At 43.8% G+C, this 13,023-nt stretch overlaps 1 protein-coding gene across 2 annotated transcripts in view; it reads right to left on the reverse strand.

Moving 5' to 3' along the window:
• The window catches only part of RASGRP1 (RAS guanyl releasing protein 1), an 85,145-nt gene that overhangs the window by 7,898 nt on the left and 64,224 nt on the right, over positions 1-13,023 (reverse strand). The window contains exons 9-16 of one of the 2 annotated variants that reach the window (XM_024568486.4): positions 10,583-10,858; positions 9,212-9,292; positions 7,775-7,879; positions 7,080-7,189; positions 6,231-6,375; positions 5,477-5,513; positions 4,584-4,736; positions 2,307-2,692 (exon numbers count right to left, since the gene is read on the reverse strand). In XM_024568486.4, the coding sequence (XP_024424254.1) occupies positions 2,307-2,692; positions 4,584-4,736; positions 5,477-5,513; positions 6,231-6,375; positions 7,080-7,189; positions 7,775-7,879; positions 9,212-9,292; positions 10,583-10,858 (1,293 nt within the window). Of the gene's footprint in view, positions 1-2,306; positions 2,693-4,583; positions 4,737-5,476; positions 5,514-6,230; positions 6,379-7,079; positions 7,190-7,774; positions 7,880-9,211; positions 9,293-10,582; positions 10,859-13,023 lie in introns of both variants that reach the window. The other variant, XM_053927545.1, reaches the window with a different exon arrangement.

Below are 13,023 nucleotides of genomic sequence, written 5' to 3' on the forward strand. Positions count from 1 at the left end.
TTCTAATTCTGACTGTTTATCTTTCACCTCTGCTAGAGTAGTGTAGGAAAGTAGGTGATGGGACAACTGGGGCCCACAGGCAGTTGTCCCAATACTCTATTCCGTAGGACTCATGTGCTTTTTTTGTTTAGAGTTCAAAGCTCACAGTGAGCTGTGCATGGAGGTATGGCATTACATATAGACGAGTCATGGTAAGGGTTTTACTTAATGGGAAAGTGGAGCTCATTGTTTTTCTAAGACACAATTGTGAATTCTTGTCCCTAGGTCCCTATGACAAGGATAAAAGTAAAGAGAGGCAACTGGGAAGATGGTGACAGGACTTACGAATTCTGGTATTGGTGGGTAGGAATTATTCTGGACCTACCTCTTCGGAAATACTTCTACCACCTACTTCTTACATCAAGCAGTCATTATTGCCAGTTACGTTGGTCCTTTTCATAGGCATGTAACATGTCAAGATCTGAAGCAGACCATAAAGAGACATACAGAATCCTGGCCTTGTATTTTACAGAGGACCAGACAGGTCACAGAGGTTTAGTAGCTAGTTACAAGAAACATCTGGGACTAGAAAATACAAATCTTTGTGAAGTTCTTTCTACTCTGTTGACTTCACTTTTCAAGATGTCTTTCATTTTTCTTAAAAGTTATTTGTGGTAGTTTCCACTTCTAAAGAGAGATCTACTTCTAAATAGAGGGCTTTGTGGAGCCTACATTTTGCCACCTTTTGATTGACTTAAAGCATGTCTTAAAAATACACTGAGCAAGAGGGTACCTTTTATCCAGAAAATCTGTTCTTTTTTCATATGTTCCTCCTAATATTATGTTCCAGGCACCAAAGCAAGGGTTTCTTACTGTATTATGTACATAACTTGTTTCTTCAAATGTGCCTCTAAGTCAGTTCCTGGGCATCTGACAGGGAAGGCATAACACTGAGAACAAGGTAGGGAATCCTGAGGCCATCTTGCAATTTCACTGTGCACTATGGAGAATTATTTAAGGAATTCTGCCTCGGTGGATGTTGGCTTTATTATCATAATGATAGGCCTCCAAAAACACATTGCCAGCCTTGATGCTTTGGGGGGCGAGGGGAAGGCAAAGAGGCATTCCTCCCCTTTAGTAAAGGAAATGATGATGTTGGATCTCAGGTAGCCTATCTCTAAAGTGACTTACCATGTTTTGCTGTGTGTAATGCACACCCACAGTTTTGTGTGCATTATACTTGGGATTATTATGCCCGTTGTTATACCCATGGTATGTGATCATTATACCTATGTAGTAATGCTTATCCTTATTTTTCCCTAAAAAATTTGGGCAAAAACATATGTATTATACATGGCAAAGTACGGTAACTTACCTGCCATCAGTTAAAACAAACGACCCACTGACAAGAGGTTTGTCTAAGCCAGCTCACTGTGCGCTTTGCTCTCTAAATAAAAAGAACTGCAGACTATTTGGAAACTGCCCGTTGTCCCATCTCTTACTTTCCTAGCTTTCCTTGCTTTTTCTTTAAACCTTATTCTCCCCTTCTCTCAAATCGTTGGCACCGTATTCCCGAAGTCCTGTTCTCCTTTTCTTGGTAAACCTCGTTTTGTCTCCATTAGGTACCTTATTAGACATTGTGAGCCTAACGGAAAAAAAGCAGCTCCTGGTAGCACAGTTTTTACCATTTTATAGAGTATGCTGCTACATGTTATATTCAGCTCTGCATTTGTCAGCTGCTGTTGATTTACTGTTCTAATGTATATATATAGCAGATCACATTACCTGATGTGTTAGAAATGATTTCCCCCATTTATATTAAGAGTGAAGCTTTTTCTTTGGTGAGCTATAGTATACTTTTTTTTGGTAGCACAAAGGTCACCTACCTTCTTTTAGGAATATGCCTAGGCAACCATGGAGGTCCCAAAACATAACCCTGATGAACAGAGTAAAAATTATAAGGAAGGAGGACTTAGGTAAGTTCATTTTAACTTCCAGCTAGAAAAGGGGTGTGGTATCAGCACAGTAAAACTGACCGGTAGAAACTCTTCCCCCCCCCGCCCCCAGGAGCCTACTGTCAAGGGTTGTGGGCACTGGCATTTGAAGTGGCGCCTTTATGGCAACAGGGAGCCCTGGATATACTCTGTTCCACTCCTGTAAGGAAATCAGGGCCTACACTGGTTTCTTTGAGAGAAAGCCGGAATCCTTTTTTTTCCTTTCTTTTTTTTGCTCTATTCTAGTAATCACCCTGGTCTGAATCTTGTTTATATGCCCTTCCCTAGTTCAGGCCCGCTTCTCAGAGAGTCTGAAAAGAAAGGAGAAGGTACCTGTTCCAGCTCTTGGTAGGTTGGGAGTCTGAGGTGTCGGAGCTCCTCCTTTGATTTTATGAGGGAGTCTTTATTCTCCCACTTGACAAAAGCCCGCTTTCTGACCAAGACTGGGCTGGGACAGGGAGAGGTCGGACTGGGAAGCACATACAGAGTGTCCTGGGCTGTCTTCCGTGGGGAAGACAGCGCAAAAGGACCAGAAGGGCCCTCGCTGCCAATCCAGGGCAGTAATTCCGTCTGCGTGGCCTTGTGGGCCACAGTCCTCTTCAGCCGAACAGAAATCTTCTGTGAGGACACTCCCATGAGCATGATGGTTCGATCCTTACTTTCTTCACCTTGTTCCACAGCCTCCCCGTTAGGGAACGTGAAAGGTCCTTCCTCGGGTGCTGTAGGGAGGAGATGCACGACATGTTAGTACTCCAGTTCAGAAAAGCAGACTCAAGATGGATGCATTCATTTCAAATGAGATCTTTCTGTAGGCGTGAGGGGGACTGAAATCCAGGGGCTTTGCTGTCCATGCCGTGGTCGCCAGTATCAGGCTGCATCTACCCTGAGGACATCTTTTTCCATTTGCACAAAGGTTGCCTAGAGAGTTTCTGTGTCTCCAGAAAAATTGACCCCCTGCTGCCTCGATGCTGTAATGTTTCATAAATTAAAGAGGGCAGAGTTGATATATAGGCCAACAACGTTTCAAAAATACCTTCAGTAGGCCCTGGGATTTGGTCCTGAAACAGGTAGCCTTGATCAGCTGGTAGGAATTCTCTCTGGCACCCTATTAGCCCATTTGTGCAACAGGCACAGCTTAACTCTGAAAGGGAAGTTCTGGCTTTGTGGAAGTGTATCGAAATGCACCACCCTCATTTGACACTGATTAGAAAAGGAGAGAGGAGTTATTCTGGTTTTCTTTGAACCAGCACCCTAATCCAGGACCCAGCCTAGATATTAACCAAAAGAAGTTCCTGGAAAAGTAGAGTGGGGGCAGATGTATTGGAGATGGGTGGTGGGCTTTAAGATACCGTCTATGTTTACTGACTTGCAAAGACTCAGCTGTAATTTTAAAGTTTACTTTTCTATTAAAATATTGCATGTATATATTTCTATTACTAAACTTTCCAGCCAGGACATTGGATTGATAGAGTCATAATGGCTTCTGGACAACAACAGAAGTTCTCTACTTAGCAGTTGTAATCTGAATCAACAGCTGTAATAATAGAAACCTTGTAAGGATCCTAGTTTAATTTTTCCATAAGGGGACATAATTTAAATTAACATTAAATATTTATCCAAATAAAACTCAAAATTACAATTACCATATTTTGCTATTATAATGCACACTTTTTTGGCCCAAATTTTTGAGAGAAAAAACAAGGATGTGCACTATACATGGTAGTACTAATTCTGTATCCATGTAAATGTTTTTACTTCTTTTATGTATGCTTATGTATTAAAAGTAAATTAGAAAGCAATAACGATATCTGTATGCAAAAAAATACCCTGGAATATGATAATAGGTTTTATATTTAAATAAAAAATTGAATTAAAAAATTAAAAGATTTTTTCCTGAAAGTTTGGGCCAAAAACATGGATATGCACTATACATGGCAAAATAGGGTATACTGTTATTTAAGTACCAGAATAAATTGTTAGAATCACTCTGAAATAATTACACTGTCACTTTTGGATCTGTATTATGGGTAATTTTTTTTTGTATTTCCATTTTCCAGCTTTTCTGTACCACAGTTACACTCCTTTTACCAGCCCCAATTGTAAACTCTACTGTTATTCCTGTCAAATTCCTAGACATACTAAAAGCTTGGGACAGAGTCTTAGGAACTCTCTTTCTTTGTAGGAGCAAAAAGAAGAAAGCAAGTAAAAAAACAGCAGTAAAGGAGTCCTTAAAATGGCAGGATAAGTTCTAGGACATCACAGCATTCTAAAAGTCAGAAGAGTTGGAAATTTATTAAAAAAAAAAACAAAGTAGGTGAATATAAAAACGCATAGCCCCCTTTCCAGACTTCATGCTGAGGCCCAGTCCTTGATGCTGTTCTCTGCCATTTTTCTTCCATGAAAATTTGGATTTTATGTGACAACTGTGGTACCCAAAGATGATGTATAAACCTGAAAATATAAGTTGCATAACGTACAGGCATGCCTTCCATAATGGTATCTGTACTGGTTTCTATTAAGAAAGAGTAGGATAAAGGTAATCTTTCCTCCCTGAAAACCTCATCCTTCCCATTTCACATTCCAAGATGAATGTTCCCAGTGCCTACTTACCATGGAGCAGATCTTTGGCTCCCAGTGAGCAAAGGTTGAATGTTGGCCCCACAGAGGTGCTGTTCTCTGTGGAAGCTACCGAGTTCTTGGCATGCTTCTTGCATTCGAACACAACCAGATCTTTGCATTGTTTGTGGCAGTTCATCCCGCAGTCTATAGACAAGACACCCTGGTCAGAAAGTCTTTCACTTCTCCAGGGTCTGAAAACCACATTCATACAGGGCCCTGTAGTCACATATGCCTGTACTATCTTCTGGCTTAGGGCATCTAACATTCCTAATGAACCCAGCATTCTCACTTGGCTGGTCAGTCCTGGAGCTCAGGGTCTTGTAGCCCTTACCATGAGACTCAGAAGCAGAAGCAGCACCCTGGTACCTTGGAGGGAAGAGGTGGTGTCTTGGTTATCCTACACATACTGCCTACTCTAAGGGGGCCCTCTGGGCACCCAGCTGTTAGGTCTTATTCTTTCTTGTGATAAAAGGTCTCCTTTCCTTCAGTCCGGAATTTTTCTAGTCACAAGGCAGGTATCTGCTGATAAAAGGAAAGCTGGCAAGGGCCTTTGGTAATCAGTTCTGTTCCAAATGTGATTCTATACCTTTCATTGGGGATCCACCGCTCCATGACTATGAGAGCATAATCTCCTACCAGCCATCCGTATTTCCAGGGCAGAGAGAGGCTCTCACTAAGGGGACTGCATAACTGCTCACCCAGGTGCTCCTGACTTCTGTGTGGTGGCAGTCACTCTCAGGGGGTCCCCTAGGGAAGCCAGTTTGAGGATGAGGCTGTGCTGAGAAGTTGTGGACTGAATGGACAACTACCATGAGGAAACAGTGCTTTATAGGAGCACACCTAAGACCAGGGAAAACAGTGCATTGGATAAAGCTGAGCCTTACCTTTACATCGATATCCTTGTTTGATCACTCCCCAGAGCTGTGAGACAAGAGACAGAATGCACCACATGTCACTCCTCAGTCTGGTTGCAGGCCAGGCCTTGACATCCACTCCTGATTTTCCCTCATTCTACTTTCTGCCACAACTAGGAGGGAAACCTCATTTCTCTCTCATATGCATTGTCCCTCCTGACCTTAAATTGAAAATGGGAAGTTTGTGCTGCTTAGAGTCAAATGTTTTCAAGAAACTCAGGATTTGAGCAAGGCCTTCTCCACGCCAGAAGCTGAATCATAGGATAAAGAGGCTTCTCGGAACCCCAAACTAAAAAAACAAATCTATAGAATCCTGGGGTTGGGGACTGGGTTTGGGAGGAAACTGCTGATCGGGGTGGGACAGAGCCCAGATGACGTATTACAGGTAGTTCCTTTTGAAGTGGGGAGGGGTGAGGATCTCTCACATTTCTTTTGCCTAACATTTGGAATAGCATATGAATATATAACACTTAAAAACCATATCCCAAATTTAACATTTACCTAAGGCCTATGGACCAGAGGGAAAATAAGTCAGGACGCAATGTGAAAGGATGAGAGCAAGTGAAAAACGTGCATCTGAAGATTAGGTTATTCTGGGTGTGTGCTTGGGCTCAGCTAGGATGTGTTGATAAAGGTCGAGAGGTTTGTGCCTGGCTTAGTCATTGTAACATGTCTTGTACTCCTCCCCAGGGTCAACCCTGAAGCACTCTTAAGAACAACTTACAAATCCAGCACAGTTGTCACAGAAAGTAGGCTTCAGGTAGGTTGTCTCCTGGAAGTTGTGAGGAAAGCCCAGGCCCAGCTTGGAGTAGATTGAGCTGGCCCTCATGAAGTAGGCTGTGATCTCGTCCCTGCTGATGAGGCCCTCCCTGCCGGCCAATGACAGACAAAGGCATGAGGAGGGGAGCGAGGGTGGCTTCTCACCTTAGAAACTCACCTTTCTTTTCATCCTCAACTGGTAGGACAGTATGTATTCCTTCCGTGAGCCGCCCTCGTAAGAAGCCCACATGAATAGCTCGTAACGAGTACCTGAGACAGCATTACTCATTTTTATAGAGTTGTTCTTTGGCTAAACTAGGTTTTCCCAACTAATGTAACCACCGTCTACAGGACTTGAAAAAGAAATGATGGAAATTGTGTGTGTGGGGAGAGAGATACTTCATGCTGCATTTTCTGACTTCAGACACTACGTCATACAAAACTGGAACCCACCAACCGTGCATTTGGTTTTACATAGAAAACCAAAGTAGAACTTATGTAACCTTGTGAAAAGTGAACATGCACAGTATTAATAAATATTAGTTTTTCATAATCTGCAAAGAGAAAACAAGAAAGAACAAACTTTTAAAACTTTATAGCTGTCTATTCCTAAACTGGTTTCATGGTCTCTTGTGGGCCAAACCAAAGCCAGATAAGCATTCGTTTGAGGACTGCTCTCTCAGCCCCGACATCTCAGCCTGACTATTCGTTCAGTGAGTGGTCTCAGCAGCAACACATCCATGTTTACAAGTTCTTCCAGTGACACACCCGTAAGTTGTTTTTACCAGAGGGCTCATGACCACGTGATCCTCACCTGTCTTTGTCCATCACACAGAAGGAAAATGGAAAACTCGCAGCAATTTTTTCAAATTCTTCCTGAGAAATGTATCCATCTTGGTCGTGATCATAGTTCTTGAAGACAGACTGTGAAAAAAGGAGTTTCTTTGGTGATTACCAAAGAGAAACCAGTCATTTCTCCCTTTAGCCAAATGACAAAGGGGCTGGAGGGGCTGATAAAAGCCTCTCCTCAGCCTGAACAGAAGAAACAAGGAAACAATCTCGTTCTGCTGCCGCAAAGGTGTGTGGAGGGTGGCCTGGTGCTTTCGATCCATTCGCATATCAGTTATGCTATCATCCCGGCTAGTGTCCTTGCTCCCTGCACAGAGGGGTGGTCTCCCTCTGCTCGGCCCTTTCACTGCTCAGCTCAGACAGCATCTTCTGTGAAGCTTTAGCTCAGCTGGAAGAGCTCCCTTCTCCCTCTTAATCCTCAACTGCTCATTGTCCTGTCCACTTTCTGGCTCTTCCTTTTCCATTGTTATCCTGGAGTGAACCAGGATAAATGTAGAAATATGAACGTTACATACCACCCCCTCAGCATATATGGCACAGTGAACTGAATATCTTCGGAACTCTTCTGCAGGCACAATATGAGAAGTGGTTTCTGGGTCTACCACTGTGGCCCTCCCTCTCTCCCCTTGCTTTTGTCTGCTGAAACACAGCTGTACTTACATCCACCATCCTCTGGACATGTTTGCTTATAGTCTTTGGGTCAGGTTTGGGAGATACTCCAGAGGCCCAGTCCACTACTACTGGTGGCTTTGAAGGTGTTAGTGGCTAAAATGAAATAATCAGAGAAACCCCTGTAATTACAATGCAATACAATCTACAGCTTCTTCCTTTCCTACTGCCTCATGGCTGCCACTACCTGACCACTGCAGACCACGCCCAACTGTGTGCTAGGGCAAGAAGCAGAGAGCCCACGCAGTGAAATTCAAAACAGTAATCTTGGCCAGCACCAGTGCTGTGTTTCACTGTTTCTGAAATGCTCCTCACATACATTATCTCCATCTGCAGATAATTTAAAATTCTCAACGTACCTATGTTTCAATTCCTTCTCTGTTAAACCCTTTGCCAAAGCTATGAACCAAGAGTAAAGTGGATCACTTAAATTTCCTCTGTTCTCTATTACTTATTACTTAGTAAGTAGAGATATGGATGAAAAGAAAAATAGCAAAGAGGCAGGAAGACACACGAGAAAAAAAATCCGAGGCCTACACAAGCTGAGATGAGAATCCACTCTTTTAAGTATTTAAGGCTTAGCCTAAATTAAAATCTTTTCTGAAAACAGGAGAAGGTACCCTTTCCATTGAAATGCCTTCTAACATTCTGAAAATGGAATTTATCAGATATTTGCGGTGAACATCTGTCATTACAGTAGGAAGCTAGAATTTGATCTTTTCTATAGAGACAATGAAATTTAGCCACCTGAACAGGCAAGCTGAATTTCTTATGTGGGAGCAACTCTCTCCCCCTGAGTTCTACTTGTTTGGGGGCTGGGAAGCTTCCCAGTACCCTGTGGGGAATTATTGGTCATTCAGAAGGAACACTGGAATTATTAAACCTGCCTGTAGGAGAGGCGGGGCCATATAACCTGGGATGTTGGGACTTTGCAGTGCCAGGAGTGCTATATCTGAGGTCTCCACACGGGAGGTCACAGGACTTAGCAGCCTGCGCTCTCTGACCCAGATGACTTTAGAATGATGGGGCTTTTCTATCTATCAAGCTGGAAACCCTCTGAAGTTGGCTTCTGATACTGTGAATATTGCTCACATTACCAGCAGTGAATCACAGAAGGGAAGTTGATGTGGGGCCAGTTTATAATAGGGAGAGGTCACCCCAGCCCACACCACTATCTCCCTTCTCGAATTTGCAAACCACTGACCGATTCCACTACTCATTCTGATGCTCTTATGGCGTGTAGTTATTTACCATTCACACATCAGTCTTAGCCCTTCAAGACTGTAGGCTCTTTGTGGTCAGGAACTGTTCCCAGCACAAGATTGGGCACACAGTAGGAACACAATACTCTTAGGAACCTAAAGTAAAGGTCCATCCCTTCAGATGAATGCACCTGTTACTTGCAAGAGTCTTAATATGAAAACTTACTGGGGCTTTGTGGTTTCTTGGCTCCCGGGCATAGGAAAGCTCGTAGATTTCATCCTCAGTGTAGTAGAGATCTAGGGACAACTGTGGGTCACAACAACAGCGTTAATTGCTAGGATGCTGTATTTCTTTCTTGGTTCTTCATCTCCAGTGGTTTACTCTTCTAGGCTCTTAGAAGGTTTTTTTAATTCACAGTTTGGAGGATGAAGCAACTACTACTATAACAGGGCAAGCATTAATTTTTTGGTTAAAATGTTTTTAGATTTTGGAGAAATCTCAAGATGCCTCATTTAAACTACAGTTTCATCGGTAAGCCTTTACATGGTTTAGGCTCTGTGTGGTCCGATGGCCCACGCTGCACTTGGCCTCCCCAAAGCAGACATGGCCTGGAAGGGTAGTCTGCATGGCCTGATACTGGTAACGCTGGATTCTTGGACCAGAACCCAGTTTAAGTAACAGGCATAATTAAACAGTAGCAAGAGTAATAAATTCCACATGTATTAGAACTATAAAATTTTAGAGGAGAGAGGTCTTCTTACAAACAATCTCACTTTGAACCTAGTCTATGGATGGGATTTAGGAAGTTCAGAACTCAAAAGTATTGTTGTGTATATGGCTTATGTGTATTTTTCTGGGAAAAATGTTCACAGCTTTCATCACAGGACTTGTGATCCCCAAAAGTTAAGATTCTGTACATCTTTCTACAGATAATGATATCTAAGGCCAAGACCAAGGTCACCTCGTGGTTAGAGGAAGGGTAGGATTAGATAGCAGCTAGACTTAGAGTTACGTGACCACAGTGACACAGCTGGTGAACCTATAGAACTGCAGGCCCTGAAGGGAGTTCATCTGATCCCCCCCCCCCCCCCCCCCCCCCCCGCGCACCTGCGGTGCACATCCTGGTCTCCTGCACCACTGTAAGTGCTCGCCTTGCCTTGGCTCAAATGCTTCCAGGAATAGGAATCCAAACAATGAACCTATTTTCCCTTTTTCTTAACTCATTGCTTTGTCCTTTTTTATGAGAACACACTGTCTCCATCTCGTACAAGCCTGTATCCTGATTTGCCCTCAGCTCCTTCTGGAGAGCCCAGGACTGCTCTTGCAGGGAGAGGGAAACACTCCTAGGAGTCAGAAGGGCATACTGCTTAAGAGTACAGCTGCTGGGTCCTGCCTTCTGGGTGTAAACCCATGTCTCATCCTCTAGAAAATTAGGTCTTTGTGCCTCTATATTCCTATCCATAAAATGGAAATAACAGCAGTATTTACTTCATAGGTTTTATGAGGATTAACTGAGCTAATATTTGGTAGGATGCAGAGAGTGGTCCCTGGCACACAGAAAATGCTCAGTCACAGACTCCCCCGGGTGAGCCTCACCGTCAGCAGGTGAACCAAGTCCTTGTTGGCCTCCAAGGGTGGTGCCACCTCTTGCAGCTGGACCAGTTCATTGATATGATTGTAAAGAGCCAGCAGCTTGTGGACGTTCACCTTCCCATCCTCCAGATAGTTAGGCATGGCTTCATATAGGGAGATGAGGTCCTTGAGGTGCACCCCCAGGATGGGGATCTTGAAGTGGGTGCACTCCCCATAGGCTCGCCGGTAGTTGTCATAGTTTCTGCAGGAGGACAGCAGCTCAGTCATCTCACCCAGGACCTGTAAAGAGAAGAGAGCCAGTACTGCTACGTGCCAGGCAAGTTGCATTGTCTGCAATGGCCACCTCGTTTACTTTCAGCCTCTACCATGATTCCACCCCATCCCCAGTCTGTTGGGCAGGGGGTGAGTTACCTAAAAGGTGCAGATTACGACTCCCAAATGTAAACTCCAGCTTTTATCAAATGTCACAGGGTGTATTTACAAACATAGGTGTTCTTTCCTTGATTCTACTATATAACTGGAAAACTTTAAATGAGGTCTTAGCATTTTTATGCTAAAATTTTTTTTCAAAAGTAAGCACCTGATATAAAAATCAAAACGTACAAAAGTATACAGTGACTAATATGTGCCTCTGATCTCTGTCCCCAGCCATGCAGCTTCCTTCCCTGGTGCCTTCTGATCCCTTCCAGAGACATCACATTACTTAACACTTGGAGTGTGATATACTAGGAGTGCTGACTGTCGCTGGCGTGGGGGAAAGCATGGAGAGCTTCTGTAGTCGCTGGCATGTTTCAGCCTTCATGCTGCGCTCTGTGGGCCTCATTATCTTAATGATTCTTAAAATGGGCCCATGTCTAGGTAGCAGGTGACATTCCATTCACTGACTGAAACCCTGAACTGGAGATACTGAATGACCAGACCAATTCCCAGCAAAGGACACGTGGAGGATGGGGCAGAGGCCCCAGGGAGCTCTTCATCAGAGCTCAGCCCCTGCCTCGGTCCTGGAAGGCTCATGGCTGCTCACCAGCACCAAGAGGGAGCAGCCAGATTGGGTGCTCTCTCCCAACACGCCTGGCTTGGGTCAGCAAGCAATTCATAGAACCTCATCCCCCACGTGTGATGACCAGCTTTCTCAGAAGCAAAGACAGGAAGTAAAGACTGTCTGCCAATCATGTTCCAACACAAAATTACCATTTTAAACACTGCCAGAAATTCATTTAATAAAACTGTTGCCTAAGATGTACCATTTCCCCCTGTCATCCCCCTCTCCCAGTCCAGGAAGATCCTGAGGTTTTGGAGTTGGCCTCCCTCAGTCACTCTGACCTGGCAAGAGAGCCTCCTCCTCACACAAACTGCAGGTGGTGGGAATATGGAAGGTACTCACAGATGAGAGATTAACAGCAAAAAATAAATTTTTCTCCTCTTTTGAAGGTGAAATAAACTACTGGGGGGATGCTTGCTTTAAGGTAGACTTAACTGATTCACCATGCAGACCCCCCTGAGGGGCAAGCAGCACAGACAAGGAAGCACTAGCGTGGGGGACCCTGACCTTAAGAGAAGCAAGCTATGTCTTATTAGTGAGATGATGAAAAGGCATATTAATCTCTGTGACTATGTCCTTCTGTCACCTCTGACACATGGGCAATCTTTTCAGTTGTTCTACCCGGTCCCAGCAGAACTCTTAGGGAATTTTCAGGCGACTGGATCACCAGGAGGGGGTGGGTCATCATCCTCAGAGCCACGCAAGAGAGCAGGATGATCAATTAATTAGAGACCCAAGAGGAGGCAGAACACCTGGGAAAAACAATGGGAGAATGAGGCACTGATGTCTCTCCCTAAGAACAGAGCCTGTGCCAGCCAGGGAGGACTGGGGCTTGAGTTTAGGAAGGGAGGGTTGGTCCTTTTAAATGAGATAAAAATGCTCAAAGAGCAGTCATTATACCACCCTTAGCTGCACTGACATCTTCAGTATATCATAGTGGCTTATATTTATAACAGCCTTATGTTATAAAGGATTAAAATCAATTCTGTAAAATCTAATTAAGAATGTAGGCAAATACTTAGGATATTTAAGAAAAATGTTCCTCAATGAAACACTATTACAAAATGGCACGCGAAAAGCTCATTTCCAATTATCTGGGAAAATTCAACTATCCCGAATGTCATTCTCCAAGGGATCTGCAGAGGCAGGGTTTTAATGTGTCACTATATACATACACTTGACATGCAAACTGAGCCACTGTTCCTTTTGGGAAAACACTGTGGAGCAAGGGAGTCAGTATCAAAGATGGTGCCTGAGTTGTCCGCAGTGTATGAGTGTGGGAGAGAGGCACACGTTCTTTTAACTGACCAGCAGGAACACGAGCAGTGACACTGAGGCAAGACTGAATCACAGTCACTTTCAAATCTGTGATGTCCTCATTCTGTGGGTTTTCTTGGGGTTT

Source organism: Desmodus rotundus, chromosome 7, assembly GCF_022682495.2.
Source record: "Desmodus rotundus isolate HL8 chromosome 7, HLdesRot8A.1, whole genome shotgun sequence".
In the NCBI taxonomy this organism is placed as follows: Eukaryota; Metazoa; Chordata; class Mammalia; order Chiroptera; family Phyllostomidae; genus Desmodus; species Desmodus rotundus.